Source organism: Tetrahymena thermophila, assembly GCF_000189635.1.
Source record: "Tetrahymena thermophila SB210 genomic scaffold scf_8254460, whole genome shotgun sequence".
NCBI classification, from domain to species: Eukaryota; Ciliophora; class Oligohymenophorea; order Hymenostomatida; family Tetrahymenidae; genus Tetrahymena; species Tetrahymena thermophila.
The window spans coordinates 68,848-88,046 of NW_002476237.1; the positions used below are offsets into that span (position 1 = coordinate 68,848).

General features: G+C 23.4%; 4 protein-coding genes across 4 annotated transcripts; 1 reads left to right on the forward strand and 3 right to left on the reverse strand. All coding sequences in view use genetic code 6, as the record gives it.

Moving 5' to 3' along the window:
- Nucleotides 1–390: 390 nt before the first annotated feature.
- TTHERM_00353360 (hypothetical protein) lies at nucleotides 391–3,111 on the forward strand (the record flags this gene model as incomplete). Its single annotated transcript, XM_001023095.2, has 3 exons — nucleotides 391–1,675; nucleotides 1,843–2,987; nucleotides 3,046–3,111. Exons 1-3 carry the CDS (start codon nucleotides 508–510, stop codon nucleotides 3,109–3,111), a joined length of 2,379 nt encoding a protein of 792 aa, XP_001023095.1. The 5' UTR covers nucleotides 391–507.
- A 1,587-nt stretch (nucleotides 3,112–4,698) lies between these two features.
- Nucleotides 4,699–6,006, reverse strand: TTHERM_00353350 (translation elongation factor EF-1alpha; the record flags this gene model as incomplete). Its single annotated transcript, XM_001023094.1, has 1 exon — nucleotides 4,699–6,006. One exon carries the CDS (start codon nucleotides 6,004–6,006, stop codon nucleotides 4,699–4,701), a length of 1,308 nt encoding a protein of 435 aa, XP_001023094.1.
- A 1,938-nt stretch (nucleotides 6,007–7,944) lies between these two features.
- TTHERM_00353340 (hypothetical protein) lies at nucleotides 7,945–15,692 on the reverse strand (the record flags this gene model as incomplete). The annotated part of the gene is made up of 2 exons (XM_001023093.1): nucleotides 7,945–8,231; nucleotides 8,282–15,692. The coding sequence occupies 2 exons, from the start codon at nucleotides 15,690–15,692 to the stop codon at nucleotides 7,945–7,947; spliced, it is 7,698 nt and encodes a 2,565-aa protein (XP_001023093.1).
- An 851-nt stretch (nucleotides 15,693–16,543) lies between these two features.
- On the reverse strand, nucleotides 16,544–18,835 carry TTHERM_00353330 (hypothetical protein; the record flags this gene model as incomplete). The annotated part of the gene is made up of 2 exons (XM_001023092.2): nucleotides 17,608–18,835; nucleotides 16,544–17,526 (listed from the first exon to the last, which is right to left on the reverse strand). Exons 1-2 carry the CDS (start codon nucleotides 18,815–18,817, stop codon nucleotides 16,544–16,546), a joined length of 2,193 nt encoding a protein of 730 aa, XP_001023092.2. The 5' UTR covers nucleotides 18,818–18,835.
- Nucleotides 18,836–19,199: the final 364 nt, after the last annotated feature.

Sequence of the window (19,199 nt, forward strand, 5' to 3'; positions counted from 1 at the left end):
GATGAATTATTTCTAAACACAAAGATTTATTAATTGATTTAATTTTAAGCTATTTTATTAAACTTTAAATCATTTAATTGAGTATTATTTAAAAAATACCATCCATTATATGAGCAAAAAAATGCTTTACAGTTTTTCTAACATATATAATAATAAATCTCTCTTTTTAATACTTATTTACAAATCATTTTAGGATTTTTTAAATACGAATAAATTTGTTTATATTTTAAACGTTTGAAAAAATTGATCATACTCATATAATTTACTCAAAGTAATTATCCTTTTTCAATAGATAATATGTGATATACTATTTAAAACAATTTATGAGCATTTTTGATTGATTAAGAATTTTTTAAATAATCGAATTTTGATAGCTATTTTCATAATTATCAATTAATTACACACTTTAAAAGTTAAAAAAAACAAAGATTACTTCTATTAAAAACAAAGTTACCAAGTATTTTAAAAAGATTAAAAATATTTGAATTCTAAATTGAAAAGAATTCAATGGATCCAATTGCTAAAAAAGAGCCTTAGAACCCTGGCTATGTCCATAGGACGCAAGAAGAAAGATCAAAAAGTTAAAATAAAAAACCTTATTCATAAAGGATAAAAAGCAGTCATCCAGCATTCAGCAGCAAAAAAGAAAATTTGAATTAAGAAGGAATTAGCTAGGAGCTCAGAGAATTAAATAAATTAAAATAGCTAAGTAAAGATGTTAATTAGAGTTCAGCATCAGAAATAATTGAAGTCTCTAGTGTAAAAATAAAAAAGGCAAACCAAAACAGCTAAAGTTATCTAAATGATTTTAACCATAATATGCAAGTCAATAATAGCTTAAATGGGAAAAAAATAAATGAAGATAAAAATAGCATTTAAACAATACAAGAGTAAAAAAATGAAGAAACACAAAAATTATTTGGCAATCAAAAAAAGAATAACTTCCTTAAGAATAATCAAATTTTAGATTAAAGACTGTAAAATGTAAATATTAACAACCAATAAAACAACCCAAACGTAAGCAAAGTGACAAAGTAAATTGCGATCAAGATACGATAAAGAAGTAACAGCCCAACAATCTTGAAAACCTAGGGCTAGCAGCAAAGTCACCAAAATAGAATCATTTCTGCTAATCTTTAATCAAAGGCTATAGCAGCGGCAAATATGCAGAATTTTAATGAATACAAAATAAACATGTAAAGTAATAAAAAGAGAGAATTCGAAGATGTTACAATAAATAGCAATGAAGAAAGTATTAACTCTATCTAGTAAAAAGAAAAGTTTAAATAACTACAAGGAGCTGTTAAACCTATTTCCTAACTCTAATAATAATTGAACAAAAAAAAATTTGATGACTCAATTTTATCTTCAAATAATTCTTCAGATGTTGAGAATAATGGGGATAAAATCTAAGATAAAAGAGTTAAATCGATCAGCCTAACGCCAGGAATAGCTCTCCACAATTAATTTAATCTTAAGGAAAGTCAAAACACTTTCGATCCTTTAGAGGCAACTAACAACTCTAATTTAACATAAAAGAGAAAATCATTGGATAATGAAAATAAACTTCCAAGAATTAATAAAGTGATTGCTAAGACAAAAGAAACAACTCTTTACAACTAATTAAGAGAAAGTAACTAAAAAAACGCATTAGAACTACCATCTATAATTGATAGTAATATATTATTCAATTATTAATTTAAGACATTCATTTTCTTTATCTAATAAATTATTGGATGAATTGATTGATCTAGACTATAATGTTAATAGGAACAAATAAATTTAAGAAATGAATTATTTATTAATTTTATAGAAATTTAATATTTTTATTGAAATAAATAGATATTAAGCAGAATGTCAATTCTTGTGAGAATTTGTTTAAAAATAGATTTAAAGACAAGTAAGGAGGGTTTTAAGGCTAGTTTTAATAGGCAAGTGTAAATCAAATGAGTAATATTAAAGAAACAGAAATTAATTATGATTTTGAAACTGAAAACTAAAATATTCATGAGCAATTTGATAAGGTAATTATGAAGTAAATCAAAATAAAAAATGATTAGGGTTTATTGAAAAAGAATAAACGCTAGGTAGAAAGTGCTAAAAAACGTGATTCAACTGTGATTATATAAAATAAAAACAAAATTAAAGATGACTCATCAATAAGCAAAGAATCTCCAAATCAAATATTCAAATACATAAGATAGTCTTAACACGGTGAATAGAGAGAATCTGTGAATAGGAGAGATTCATCAATCTCTCATAAGCAAAATGGAGCATCTATTTAATAGTTTATATAAGCTAGGAATAGAATTAAATCAGAAAATAATGTAATGCAGAATAACAGTAACAGCAATTACCAAGACAAATCCTTCAAAGATGATAGTGAAGGTGAATCTTTCTCTACTGCAGATAGAAAAAAATTAAAAAAGCTTAATTAAATTTAATCTTATTTAAAAAATAAAATAGAAAGCAATCAAAAATAAAATTTAAATGGCTAAAATTAAGGTTAAAGCTCAAATAGCAACCAAATTAATAATAGTTTAATATCTAATAATAATAATAATAATAACAATAACAATTAAAATAATCCATAAAAATCATAGCCCCACAACAAAATTCAAATGTAAATTCAGTAATAACAACTTTTGTAGATTTCCAAAAATTAGTAGCAAGCTATGTCAAACCAAAAGCAGCAAAACAATCTAGTACTAGAAAGTTATAATGATTAAAAGCAAGGAGCTTCTCCTAAACAATAAGATATGCAAGAGTTGCTGAACTAATAAAATTAAAAAATGTTATAATAAAAAGGAGTAATTGAAGTGTTAGATTAAGCACTTTGCAAAAGGAAAGAGGATAAAATTAGTAAATCAATTTCATAACAGATAGAAAAGGAGATTGATAAATTAAATGTGTTAACATCAAAAAGTTAAAATGCAAGAGATTAGCAGCTTAAAATTTAAGAAGAACTAATTAAATATAATTTAAAGGTAAATCAATAAATTAAAATAAGGTTTTTTAATTTAATTTTTATTATTTAATTAATAGATTAAACTTAACAAAATGAAAGTTGTGGACATAGTATAAGAAAATGAGTAAGAGGAGAATTTTTGAAGTTTATAAAAATAAAAAATTATAATTAGAATAATTATTTTTTCTATAAAATTGAAATTAATTCTATTCAATCAAACAAACATAATAAAAAATACTAAATATAAAATTTTCCTAAAATAAATAAATAAATAATTAATTAATTAATTTTGATTGATAAAATTTAAAAAGTAAAAAGTGTAAATTAAATTATATAAATAAGTAATTAAAATAAAATAAATTTTTTAAGAGTATTGAACAGAATAAAGAAAATCTAATTATCTATTTTTCAATTATTTTGTTTTTAGTAAAAAATTATTTATATTGTACATATTTTAATTCTTACATATTCAAAATTCAAAATTTTTTTGTACATATAATAAATTTATTTTTAAATTAATTTTTTTGAAAAATATTTGTTTGACAATAAAATTACTAACTTATTTAATATCAGTTTTTAAAAGATAATTACTTCATATTTTATTAAATTATAAATTATTTTATAATACATTATTGATTATATTCTTACCAAATGAGTGGTGGGATTTTCAAACAAAGAGAAATATATTATCAAATAAATTATTGATTATATAGATTATTAAAATATCCTATTGCTCTATTAAAATCAAAGTCTTATTATTCTGGGCCATTAATATCCGCCATCATAATTATCTTTGTTTTAGTTAAAAATAGAATAGATTATTAATTGATAAAAAGAAAATAAAAATTATTTTGTCAGCAAAATTATTGTCATCACCTTATCCATTTCTACTATTTAACTATTTATTCAGTTTTTTTAATAATAAAAATATTTTAAAAATTATTAAGACCTTAATATTTCATTTCTTTATATTAAACATTTTGTTAATTTATTAGTTAATTATTTGCTTCAATTTATATACCTGAATTAATTTTAAATTATTATAAATTTTCACAAAAAAACTTATTATTAATTAGTCATAAAAATTTTTTCCTTAAATTAAATTTCTCATTTAGAAAAAATTTAATTAGAATGTTTACAGCATATAATCAATTAAAGAAATATAAGGTAAGTTTCTGAATAGTAAAATATTATCAATTTTAAAATTAAACCATTATTTTTATCAATTTAATTTAATTTATTTTAAGATGCATTTTATTTAGGTTTGATTTTTTTTAACTTCAAATGTTTTAAATTAATGAGTGTGTTTGTTTAAAATTAAATAGTAAATTAACTAAATTACAAATGATTAAACGATTTGCTGATAAAACATATCTTTTTTATTTTTAATATTCATGATACTTCTTATTGCTTTTTCATAAAATAAAATCAAATTTTATAAATCTATCATAATTAATAAATAACAGTTTTGTTATGAAATTGAAATTTTCTGTTTTTTCATTAAAATATTCTACCAACTAACTTCTCAGTAAGTTTTAAAAAAATTTAAGTATTATTAATCCCTTATTTGATTTTTAATAAAAAATTAAATATAAATATTTTTAAAAGATTTGTAAAAATTATTAAATTTTACTATAACATATATAATTATAAAATTGCAAAATTAATAAAAATAAAAAGAGAATTTATATATACTTATTATTTATTTATTTATTTATTTTAATCAATATTCATTTGTAATTAACAGATTTGATGATACCTATTGCAACCACTACTTTCATGTCTCTAATGATGAAACGACCAAGTGGAGCATTGTTGGCAAATGTTTCAACACAAACAGCCTTTCTAGGTTTGAGCTTTACTATTGCACACTCACCATTCTTGATGAAACTGGGATTTTCTTCAATACTTGCTACTGTTTTTCTATCTATCTTTTTCACGATCTCTTCGAATTCGCAAGAAACAGAGGCCTAGTGAACATTCACAACTGGACAATAACCCTTCTTAATACTTCCAGGGTGATTGATCACAATAACTTGAGCTTCGAAGCTTTCACACTCTCTTGGAGCTCTCTCACCAACATAACCACAAACTGATCCTTTAGAGATATCCTTATATTCTAAGTTTTTTACATTGAAGCCGATGTTATCTCCTGGCATTCCTTCACTCAACTTTGTGTGGTGAGCTTCAATAGATCTAACTTCTAATTTAGTGTTTGCCTTTCCTTCATAGGGTGCAAAGCATATTGACTTGTTTGTTTGAAGAACTCCTGATTCAACTCTTCCTGATACAACAATACCAATACCATCAACCTTGTAAATACCTTGAATAGGAATTCTGAGATCCTTTTCAACAGGCCTGGCGGGAGGAGTAACTGAGTCCAAAGCTTCAAGAACAGTGTTACCCTTATACCAAGGCATACTCTCACTCTTCTCAGTAAGGTTGTGACCAATATATCCAGAAATAGGAATGAAAGAGACATTTTTGAGATTGAAACCTATCTTTTAGAGATAGAGAGAGACTTCAGATTTGATGTTTTCAAATCTCTCCTCGCTAAAGTTGACTAACTTGTCATCCATTTTATTGACACAGACTATGATTTGTCTAAGTCCAAGAGTATAAGCGAGAAGGACATGCTCTTTTGTTTGACCTCCTTGACAGAAACCAGCTTCGAATCCTCCCTTTTCTGCTGTGACGATAAGGATACCAACATCAGCTTGAGCTGTACCAGTGATCATATTTTTAACAAAGTCTTTGTGACCTGGAGTATCTATGATGGTGTAGTTGTACTTGTTAGTGTTAAACTTAAGCATGGTAACATCGATAGTGATACCTCTGGATCTTTCTGCCTTTGTACGATCCATGACATAAGCGAATCCGAATGATGACTTACCTTCCTTTTCAGCAAGAGCCTTAAGTTCATCGATTTTTCTTTAGTTGACTTCACCTAATTTGAAGACAAGGTGACCACAGGTAGTTGATTTACCAGAATCAACATCACCAAAAACAGCAACAGATAAATGCTACTTGGTAGTCATTGTTTAATATAGTTATTTTTATTTGCTAATTTTTTTTTAGTAATTTATTGTTAATTAATTTAATTACTTAAATAGAATGAATTGAAAAAATATTTTTAAAGAAACTTAGATGTAATAAATCTATTTGATTTATGAATAAGTTTAAGTATATTTTAAAATAGAATAGAATAAGCTGATGAATCATATAGTTTGAAAAAATTTAAGGATATCTTTATAGAATAATTAAATAATTAAGAAATACTAACAAAATCTGATAATCATTAATAAAAACATTTAATCAATAAGAAAATTTGTCTATTTTTAGGTTAATAGAGTCTATATTAATTTAAAAAAGCTTAAATTTTTTCAAAGCTTGCTTAAACAATAATGAAAGTATTGAAAAAGTTTAAAGAACATTTGAATATCTAAATTTTCAAAAATATATTAAATAAATTTTATTTATTCATTTAATAAAATGTTATAAAAGTATTAAAATATTTTTAAGGATAATTTTTTTAATAAAGCAAATTATTATTTAATAAATCTAATTATATCATTTTTTACTAGTCCATCTTGCATGTAATTTAGATGTAATCCATATTAATTTTTAAAAATGTTTGATATTTTAAAAATACAAAAAGATTATATATTTTATTCTTGATTTTTTCTAAAAAATTTTGATTAAATAAAAAAAAATTGTTTATTTTAAATGCTAATATTAAATTTTAAACCATTTTTAAATAAATGAATTTTATTTTTTTCAAAACTTTAAGAGAGTAATCTCTTCAAATTAAAATTTTAATATTTATTTTTGATGAATAAAAAAAAGAGACAACATTTATTTTTTATTTATTTGATTAACAAAAAAAATCTAGTAAAATTTGATTTCAAGATCTATATTTATTTATATATTTACTCATTTAATTTTGTTTTACTCTTAAAAATGCCCAAACTTGCTAAAAGCAAGAGGTATTTAAGTATATATAAGTTTAAAAACTAGAAATATAGCTATTTTAATCAAACATTTAGTTTTTTTTTAGCAAGCAAGTCCAATTCCACTTGTTGCCATTTTTTAAATAATTTACAAAGTTATCATTTAAATTAAAAAATATTAGCTGACCATTAAAAATTTTTCCGACAATAAAAAATAAGAAAAAGATAACAAAGAAGATGGATTTAGATATTGCAGTATTGATACTCTGTCAGAAACCTTGATTTTGCTGATAATTAGTATTAGAAAACTTGATTTAAATAAGAAGAAAAAGAAAATATCATCCCATTTACACATTTGAATAAGATTGACATTTAAAAAAATAAATTAAAAAAAAATCTAATTATTAAATATTCATCATATATCTATTAGATAAATCATATTTATGTTCAATGCAAAAACATTAAAAGGTTGAATTATTTATTTAAATTAAATTTAGCATTTTATAAATAAGATTTTATTTTTTTTAACATAAGTTTATGTGATCTAAATCTTTTAAAAATATATTAAGTTAGATTTAATAAAATTTAATTGATTTTGAATTATTAATAGTTTTGAAAAATTATAAGAAATTAATAGTTATTTATTAAATAATAATTCATCCTATAACTTTTTAATAACGAATTTTTACATAAAATATACAAATTAAAAACATTAATTAAGCTTAAGATTTATTTTAATTTTTATAATTATTTTATGGAGTTTCAACACCAAAAATAAAATTTAAATCAACTACATCTAGTAAATCTGAAATACAAAAGATTATTCAAAAAAAAATTTTTTTTTTTGCTTTTGATAATTTTTAGTCAAAATTTAAAATAAATTAAAGAATTTTGTTATAATTTTTTTATACTTTTTTAAATAATGTTTATTTATTTATTTTATTTTATCTAAAAATCATTAAAACTTTATTAAAAATATTTATTTATTTATTATTTACTTCCTTAAAATATCCAAAATCAAAACTGTCACTTTTTATCTATATCAGTTAAGATCTTATGAACATTATTTAATGCAGAATCATTTAGCTGCTTTTTCTTTTGTGAATTATAGCTGCTTAAATTTTTCAAAAATTACTAAGCCCTCTGCACTACTTTAATATTGTTTCGAGAAATACAACCAATACGACCTTCAAAATGAACTTCACATATTTTTTCATTCAAAAATTTAAATATCACACAGTCATCCTATTTCAAATTGAATTTTTCTCCTTAGAGTGTTTAGCAGGGCTAAATTATAATTCCAATATAAGAATCTATATTTTAAAAAATAATTAATTGAATATTTGATAATATTATAAAATACCTTAATCATAGATTTCCATTGACTAAGTCACATTTATAGGAGATATATAATTAGACTCATAAAGGAATTATGAAATATTTCTTGAATCTGCATCAGTGAATTCATTTTCAACATAACACTATGAATCTACTCTACTATCTTTCATAATCTTTGAAGAATTTGAATGCTAACTTTGCTGAGACTGATATTTTTTTAAGTTTTCTTTCTTTTTTTGTATCATCTCGTTTTGTTTTTAGGCTCTAAGTTATGCAGATGAAGTCATCTAGGGTTATACAGAATTCTATGGTTATTTAATAAACTAGGCATTTAAGTTTGAAGGAGTTTAAAAATTTCTATTTGATGTATAATCATCTACATATACATTCTATATTCTATTTGATGATTATGATATTTCACGAGTTTAACTTATTTCATGATTGGTATTTTAATATTCTTTACTTTATTAAATATTTTACTTTTATTGTGATTAAACAGTAACTATATTGTTAATATCTTATTATGGCTTCTATTGCTGCTTTTTATCATTTTATTATGATAAATTTATTTGATTTGATTATGTATTTTATTATTATTCTAAAAATTACTTTTTTTCTTCAAATTAGAATTTTTAATCAACTTATTTGACTGTTATTTTTTAATCTAAATTATCATTTGGTTATATCTTAGAAGAGCTTTAATTTTAATGTAAGTTTTGGTGGTTTTTTTAATTTTCTGTTTATTTTGAAGAGTTTTTGTTTTGCTATATTTATAATTAGTTGCTTGACAATTATGAGTTATTAAGATTTAAATTACCTTATGAAATATTTTGTTGTGGTGTATCAAATATTTTTTGTTTTAATAATGAAGCGTTTTACTTATTAATTTTATTTTCATAAAGTATCGGCTACTAATTAATATCCTGCATAACTTATGAATTTAATATTCTACTATTATTTTAGCTATGTGACAATTGATTATTACTGGCAGATTTTATTTAATCTTCTACAATTGCAATATTTAACTTCGAACCTTGGCTTGGTAACTAACCTTAAATTCCCATCTATTCTTAAGCTACTGGAATCTCATCTTCGATTTAATATTAGTCAGATCTTTCGCTTGGAAATATTTCAATATTTTTACTACCTTCTTGATATCTTTCCTTATAAACAGGCAATGGTAATTCTCCTAATTAATTTGAATCATAATTCAAGAAATTATTTTAGTTAACGTCATCCTATTGTTAATTTCCAATGAGCTCACAAGCTTTTTAAAATTCATCTTAATTAAGACGAACTTATTCCAGTCTTTTTTATAGATCTTGTTAAAATTTTAAATCTATCAGCGTTTACTCGTTACTTCTCTAATATTATGTTTTTTGCTTAAATGAGTTATTTTTATGTGAGTCGCGACTAAATTAATTTTGTAGATTATTTGCTGATTAAACATAAGTTTGATTATTTTAGTACTGTTACTTGCTTCCTAAATCTGAATAGGACAAATTAATATTGTTTAAAGATTTTTATTTAGTTGATTCATTTTTCTAGCCTTGCTAATACTAAATTCCATTTGAGTGTTGAACTTCTTGAGGATTGTTAAAACCTTATTAAATATTCTGAAAATCAGTCGTTTTGCATTTAAAATTAGATGCTTTATTTGGAGTTGCTGTATTAGATTTTTAGCTTGAATAGTAACTTAGAGGTTAGTTAACCTTTAGCTAGGAATTTCTTTAAAATGGAGAAGGTGATCTACTTTTTGTTGCTGATTGAATTGTAGAAAGTTAAAGTTATAGGGTTTTAATGCCATTACCAGTTTAAAAGGGGTTTTCTTCATCTTCTATATCTTGGATTATATTGTATGCTGATTCGTTATTTGCTGTTACTGACATTTGTAAAGGAATTTATCTTAAGTCTATTTACTAGTTTTAAGTTATTGCCTATGGATGATAAAGTCCTGATGACTTTTAATTGGTTTTGATATCAGAATAATTCATAGGAGTTATAATTCCTTAATTTGTAACATTTAGCTGATTCATAGCTTTCTGATGAGTTATCAAATTATTATTAAAAGGAATTTGGTTGTTTTATATATTGCCATTGTATGAATTGCTGTTATAATGGTTATTTTATTAAGCAAATTAGTTATACTAATTCTCTATATTTTAATGATTTCTGTTAAATTATTCCACTTGTTCTTGATATAAGAGTTACTAATATTAAGTTCTTTCTGACTCTATTTGTTCGAAAATTTCATTATCCAATTATTATTAATATATAGATGATTAGTCATGATTTATGTTTATACTATTATTTTTATGAGAAAGTTTAGTACTACTTCTTACTCCTTATTTTAAATCTTCTTCCTAGATAATGTGAAGCTATTTCATATTTGACTGAGAAATATTCATATTTTTAGTTTATTAACTGCTGCTTTTTTAATCTACTTAATTGTTATCTTGAGATTATTTTCTAAAAGTCCCTGTTTAATCAAAGTTATTTATAATCAATATTTATTTAGCCTAACTATTGAAATCATCTTAGACATGATTTATTCCTTCCAAAGTGTTAAATTTACCAGTTTCTGGTTAATTTTCATTTAAAACTTTTAATTCAAATAGCTTTTCTTGCTGGCTTTAACCAACAAATTAGTCTTCATATGATAGAGTTGGTTATTTCATAAATTATTTAGTTTATGGAGATTTTTAATGTGTTACAACCCCTCTATCTCTATCAGCATCTAAAGGTTCTAAATTTTAGTCAATTGAATGACTTTAATTAAGTTTTTCAATAATTAAAGAATTATCTTTAGAAATATTTTTTTATTTGATATTTGAATTTATCAACTAATTTTTTACTTGCTCTTCAAAAATTTTTTATTAAAACTCATCGACGTTGATTTTATTTTATGAAACATTAGGAGATTTTTATGGAGATATTGCTATGTGATTTACACTTTTCCTTGGTGACTGAATAGACTAAATTTATAAAGCAAGCAATCCTTTGGGAATCAAAGAATATATAAGGTTTTTAATTTTATTTATAGATTAGTGCTTTTTGATGTAGTCTTACTTTCTAAATATATAATACAAAGATTAAGCACTATCAGATAATTAAGAGTAAGGAATTTAGTTTATCAAATCTGTTTTTTGTAGAGGATCATAGATCACAGAAAGCGACTTTAGTAATGGGTATCTTATTGAATAAACATAATTTTAGTAATTATCTCTCTTTTCGAATGAAAAATTTGGATTATATGGCTCAGCTTACAAGTAGATTAGGGCTGTATAAAAGGTGTTGTATGCCTGTTAGGATGGGAAAGTTAATGCTAAAGCTTTGTTTTACGTTTTTTTGTCTCCTATAGATTAATGCTTTGTCATGTGGTAAACGTAAATTTTTATCATTAGCTTTTCAGGTATGAGCTCATAAGTATAATCGTATTTGCTTATTGACCATATTGATCTAATATTTTAGAATCTAGCAGTTGAGAGCATCAAATCAGCTTTGATTTAATTTATTGTGTCTTAAAATTTTGTTTAAGTTTTATCTTTGTTCACAGAAGAAGTGTCTAAATCCTTCTTTTCTGGTGAATAATTCTCGAATTAATCAAATTAATCTCTTTGGTCTTCTTTGTAAATATACAGCATTTGTGAGTTCATTTTTATTTAGCATTTAGCCATTCCTTGAATTGTAGAAGAAAATTTTTAAACCTAGCCTTGGTAATAAATTCTCTTTCTAAATAAGTATGTGATTTAAGGAGATATTTTTTTAAGTAGTGTGTCATTCTTTTCTGGCTAATACTGTGAATTGTGATGTATTAGCTCCATATATAATTCTGCGAAATCTAAGGTGTTTGTAGCTCCATTTTGATACAATTTCTAAAGTAGCTCACTCATGCAATCAAAATAAGATTTATGAAGTAGCAGCTTTAACCTTAAGCTTAATTTATACTTTAATGACTATTTAAGAAGGAAAAAAAGGTTATCATTCCAATAAAATTGAAGCGTTTTGTTTTGCTTTTATTTTTCCAAATGAGATAAATTTAATTTGTTTTCTTCTATATTAACAAAGTTCTAAGAGTTTTGTTAGGATATAAAACTGGAGTTTAGTGATTTCTTTTTTCGTTATTAGTTAGTTTAATTTTAGTTCTATCCTTCATTTTCGTTAGACTATAAACAAATCAACCTAAACAAATACATTTCAGTAATGGTTTCTGTAATTTACTCTTCAGGCAGATAGAAATAATTTTGTAAGAAGAATCTTAATTTTTCATAGTTAAGTTTTTATCCTTGCAGTGATAAGACTAACCAAATTAAATTACTTCTATTTTTCAGTGAAACTTCCTTTGAGTCTTTTAAATAGTTTTATGAACTGCTTACTGAGAAGTCTTCGTTCAAGCTAATTTATGATTAATTAACTTGATTACTAAAATATTTCTATTTGGGTAATAGAATCATTTAACTTTGTCTTTCAAATAACAAATTAAAAAAAATTGAATTATTTAAATTCATGAAATATAAAGGGCAATCAAAAGGACTTTCAAATATGTTGTCTTCTAAATTTTAAAAATTTTCATTTATTTCAAATGCTGCTACTTATATCTTTGGATCATTTGCCTCTTTAATATTATTGCTTGAAGGCTAATTTTAAAGTATTTAATCTAAATTGTTATCTTGCTATTTATTCGACTTGAGTGACTCGCTCATTTAAGAAATTCTCTTCTTTTCGTAGCTTTAATCTTAATTTTAATTTGTTTAAAAAACAATTATTAAAGCACATTTACACATGGTGTGAAGTAATAACAATATTTTTTGAGGAGTATTGCACTAATATCTTCTAAATAAGTAAATTAAAATGAAGTCTAAGGCCTTTTTTGATTCATTTTCATCTATCTTAACAGTATAAAAGTTTTCGATAGCAGAAATAACAAGCTTCTTCTATTCTTAGAACCCAATTTGGTTAATATTTAATCTTATTGAATTATTTTGAGTAGTAAGTTTATTTATTTACTAATTAAGAAACTCGTTATTTTTGTAGAGCTGTTAGCTTGTTCTTATCATTGGGATTATTTAAGGTTCTAATTATGTATAAGTAGCTATATCTTCATTGATCTCAGTTGGTAAATGGAACCTAAAAGTTCCAATAATTATTATTTTATAACTATTCTAAATGCTTGATTAAATTTTCTGCAATATACTCCAAGACCATTTATCTTAATATTAGAGATCATCTATCATAAAAATAATTAGTTTAGTATTCAAACTCAACAGATATTCTTAAAGCATAGCAAAAATTATTTAAATTATCTCATTCTGCATATTTTCTTGATACAATAATTTTTGTTCTTGCTATAAATCTCCTAAATTCAAGGAAGCATTTTGAAGAACGAGCGATTTTAATTACATTTTAGATGTGTCTCTTGTTAAAAATGTTTATAAAATAAGCGTTTGATTAATCTATTAAGCAATTTACTATTTATAATCTTAATTTTGTAATTGTAAATATGATTCTTCTAATTTTTATATATATTTCTAGCATTGCATAATTAAAATATCGTTAAAAGTATTAAGAAGGATTCTTCTTTAAGGTTATCTGATCACTACTTGGCTTGGCGGAGCATTTCTTTATTTTATTTCATTCATTAGACTTCCTCTTAAAGACTTTGTAAATACTACACACTGTCCTATTTTGAATGAATTAGCTATATCATTGCTTAAAAGTTGCATAAAACTACTTTTTCCAGATCCAAAATCACCTTCAATCAAAATCATTTGATTTTGATAACCATTTGAAGTGTTGATTGGCTAATTCAAATACTCTTTTAATTTAATAATAATTGTACTTCTTTTTTCTAAAAAAATCGAAGCATTTTAGTAGCATTAAGTGTGATTCAAAATAGGATTCCAATGAGTTTTAAAGGAAAGCTAGTTATTTGGGTTTTCACGAAAGTATTAGTTAACTATATCTAAATTATACTGCACTACACCTTCTTATTTCGAAATATATTAAACTTTTTTGTCTCTCAGACTATGATTTGAAAAAGAAGTAAAAAGCAAATCTTTAGAATTACTCTGCTATTCTTGTGAGGGGAATTAATGAAAAAATATAGTATAAAAAAAAGCTAACTAAGAAGAAGCTCTCAATTTTTTTATATTTTAAATCTACAATTGCTATAAAACACTAACGAATAAAGCAGCTCTTGAATAATAATCAATTTTATTTCTTACGATCAATCTAATTGTGAGTAAATTTTAAAACGCGCAGTAGAAAACACTATCATACTATAAGCTTAGTGTTTCAACTAATTCTTATATTTTGTTCATAATTTAATTTAAATTAACAGCCACATTTCTTCTCTCAATATCCCAATTAATTCCTTCTAAGCAACTTTTTCTGTAATGCTTCTCTGTGTTTTAAATTGGCTCTTTCTTAGTTGAGCTTAACTTACTTTAACTAATGTTATTGTCAAAACTATTAGAGTGTAAGTGTTCTGGCTAAATTGAAAAAACCAATTTTATAAAGCTAACTGCCTCAAAGCCTTCTTGATTTTCAGTTAGAATCTTTACTTTTTTCATAATTTTCTCTTAGTCTCCATCATTTATATCAGCAGATTATATAGATTGTATGTATTATTAATCACATGAGAATTAAGTACTCTTGTTATCTTTTATTGACGAGTAGGGCACTATATAAAAAGAACTCAGAATAGTAGCATCAGTAATTTTAACATTTGAAGAGTCTTTCTTTTTCAACATATATTTCATAAGATTTGTTTTATGCTCAAAATTGATAGCGAAATCTTAATGCAAAAGGAGATTTAATTGCAAGTCCAGTGCTTTACTTAATTTGCATCCTCTAATAGATCCATTTATTGCAGACCCAAAAAAGTAATAATCAAATTAATTTTCTTCATTTTCATAAAAGCTAACACATATATTACCGAAATATATGCTTGATAATGTAGCTATTTTATACTTTTATAGTACTTGTTATAAATTTGTAATCATAGATTTCCAAAAAATTATTCCGTTTTGCATTAAAGGCTTATTCTATGTTTTCATCACTAAAGTAAAAGTATCTGATCCATTAAAATCTAAAAGATGCAAAGGTATATCTGAATTAAAATTCACAAAAAACATTGAAAATTTTTGATTAAATTACTCAATGAATATTTATAAAAAGTCATTCACGTATTATAATATCTATCTATGAATCTCATACACTTTTTAAACACTTTCATCTCTCAAAACTATCTTTTCATCCTATTGCTTTGTAGTATTCTCTATGATATTGTTAATATCCTTTAAGTATATACTAAATGATGTACATTCATCTATTGTAAAACCAGTAGGAATTACATTAGCTTCTATTTCTTTAATAGGAGTAAACTTCTGTACAATCAATGGAATATACTTCTTTTTAGCTAATTATTTCTACATTCTTAATAACCTAAAATTTTAATGTAAAAGCTTATTTATTTCTATTTGCTAATAGAATATATTATATCTAATGTTTGCTTTCCCTTTGTAAATATATATATTAAAATAATTAATCTAGTTTTTAATTTGATTAAATTATCCTTACTCTTCACTTTTTTTCGATATATCTATTAAGTTTAACAATCTCTATTATTCAATTTCATTCATCCAAAACAAAAGTATTACTCTTTTTATTTGATTATCAACTTTAAAAAATGTATGTTTAAAAGTAATCTTTTGTTAATGATATTTTAGATAATACAAAAAAACCCTTGCTTTTTATTTAATTAATTACAAAACTTTTTAATCTTTCATTCATGGATAAAAGCATTTGAAGGTTTCTGTAACATTATTTATTTTCATCTTTAGAAAATTAGTAAATAAATACATGCAAACACTTAAAATACTAAACTTAAAATTTATTAATTTATTTATTTTTACTTTTGTTTTACTCACTTACTTATTATATTTATTATGATATTTTACTCATTTTTTTAGAATAAATTTTATGCAATAAAAAAGTATTATTTGTTAAATTTTAAACGATTAATTATTTCATTTAGAATTTAACTTTGTAGAAATAAAAATAAATAGTTTTTACTCAATAAATTTTAATGTTTGTTTCTCAAAAATTAAATATTTTGTAAGAATTATTGAATAAAAGAATTTGACTTTGTAGAAATAATTTTAATGTTTGTTTCTCAAAAATAAAATATTTTTTAAGAATTATTGATCATTTATTTTTTTTACAATGAAAAATGAATAAAAATTTTAATAAATATTAAAAAAATCAGTAATAAATTAAATAAATTTCAAGGATTTTAAACCCACTTGTTAGGTCTTTCTTTTTAATTTGCTGTAGAAGGATATCTTATTGTGTAATTAGTATTTGAAAGGAAAGAGTGAGGAGTAGTAGTAGTACTGTCTTGAAATAAATAAAAGTTTTAGAAAAATGTATTTCTAAAATTATCGTCATTGTTTTTGTTTGGTTGTTATTGCTGTCTGTCTTATTAAATTTAGCTTCTGTATTTAACTTCTGATGTTTTAGCTTATTCACGTCTTACAAGAAAATTCATATTGTTAACAGGTACGGTGCTAAAATTATTTTATTGATTGTATTTTAATTGTTTGTTCTGCTAAAATGCTATGTTTAGAATAGGGTTCTTATGGTGAGCATTTAAAATTAATCTTTGCTGCTTTTCTAACCACATCTGTCTTTCTTTTTCTTGTATTAATAGAGGCTCAGTAAGATAAAAATGTGATAAACTCTTTGTGCTTTATATTTTTTATTCTGTTTTTTCTTTGAAATCTAAATTGCTAAGCAGGTTAGAATCTCTTTTAGCAGGTCTTGCTCCATGAGAAGTCTGAGCTTTAGGTTATATTTTGAGCTTATTTTTTTAATTTTTGTGTTTATTTGACTACTCGAGTAGTTGATCCCAATAATTTTAATTTTATTCTACTCCTAGTCTCTTAATTTAATTCATTTTATCTTCGTGCTCTTCTTCCATTAATTTCATTTATATTTCTTGATTAATTTTCATTACTTTTTGCAGGGTATTTTCTTTTTTTTATTAGGTAGGAGCTATATTTTAAGTAGGACTATTTATGGGTTCTATTTCTTGATTGAAATCAATATCAAAGAAATTAATTGAGTCCATACTTTTGGCTCTTTCTAAATTTTCTATTTTTTTACTGTTTTAATTTGAGTCAAACAATTTGCATTTCTCATCAAAGTCTTTCAAAAATTTTTGCAATCTAGTACCTCCTAAATAGAGTTAGGACAGTTATTTTCTTTCTATTCATAATTAAATAGTTAGTTAATTACTTTGATTAAATATTAAATAGATAAATAAATATGTAAATAACATAATATTACCTTCAAAATATCTATTAATATTCTTGTATTTGTGGTCAAAGTCTACATGAGCTCCTTGAATATTATTAACTTTTTCTACAATCTATTCTACCTTTTATCTTTGATTATCGAATCTAGCAGCAGTTAAAGCAAACTCATTTTTTTATACAATCTCTTAATCCATCTTTAAATATTTCTATTAATCTTATTTGTTAGGTTTTTACTTTAAATCCTACTGAGAGGCTTTTAGGTCTTATTTCTCTTACTGTTCTTTTTCTATATATTTTTATTTTATTTCATTTTCAGCCTTCTCAAAATCAGAGAGAATTTATTATATTTCCATAGACCTTTCATTATCATTTTTGAAATATTGCAATTCTTCAAATTTTATGTCATCATCGTAGGGATATTTTTTCCTGAGTTTCAAATACTCATTTAGAATTTTAGACCTTTCTGCTAACTTTTACTTTTCATAATTTGATTTTTATTTCTATAATAGATGATCTAAGCTATTTCCAATACGAACTTTTTCAAGGCGTTCAGTACTATTTTTTATTTCTTTTAGCAGCTATTTGCTTCTTAGCTATCTTAACTTTTTTAAAAAATCAAAATCCTGGGCAAATAGTTTTTATATCTATGTAATTTAGACACACTCCATAATAGAATATAAATCCTTAAGACTCTATCTAAATTATTTTGCTATTAACAAACCTTCTCTTGTAGATTACAAAGATTTTTTATCAGGCATCTAAAGTCTAGACATCATAGCCTCAGTTTCCTCCATTTGATGTCCAAGGACTTCCTTAAATTTTTTTTATTATTCTGGATTCAAAATTGCTTAATTAGATTGCTGGCTTTTGATTATTTTTGTGAGTTCTTCATGTATTTTATCATATATTTCCTAGAGATCAAGCATCCACTCTTCTTTGTCTTATCTATTTTCCTTTTCTTGTTCAGGATTAAAGACTATTTAGTATGGTTTTTTTTACACTTCATGGATTTTAGCCTTATATCTTTATTCTATTTTTTTTCTTGACTGCTTATCTGCCCTTATAAGCGCAATTCTAGGTCTAATTGGCTAAAAAGGCTTATTTTCTTCTTTTGCTAAATCATTGTAACTTTTGAAATCTTTTATATTTAATTATAAATTAGCTACATTAACCTGATTTCCTATCCTTTTAACAAAATCATTAAACTAAAATTTTTTGTCTAAGTTTTTTTAAGAATTCATTTCGCTAAAATATTTTCGAAGGCCTTTGGAAATAATTATTTTATGCCAAGCCAGTGCAGTTTTTAAGAAAATTTAGATGTTATATTTTTTTGATTAGGATATTTTGCTACTTAAATTTAATGATTAGCAATAATATTAAATGAAATTAATTAAATTTTTAATAATAATGTTAAATGCAATTGATTAAATTATTAGCAATAATAGTGTAATAATATCAAATAGCTTTTTGAATTGGTATATAATATAACACATATAATCAATCATATTAATATATTTAATGATACTTAGCTTTAATCGAATAAGCCATATTTATTTATCACATAAAAAATTATTTAATTTATTTGAAACTGAATATTTATTTTAATACTTTTATTACTATTCA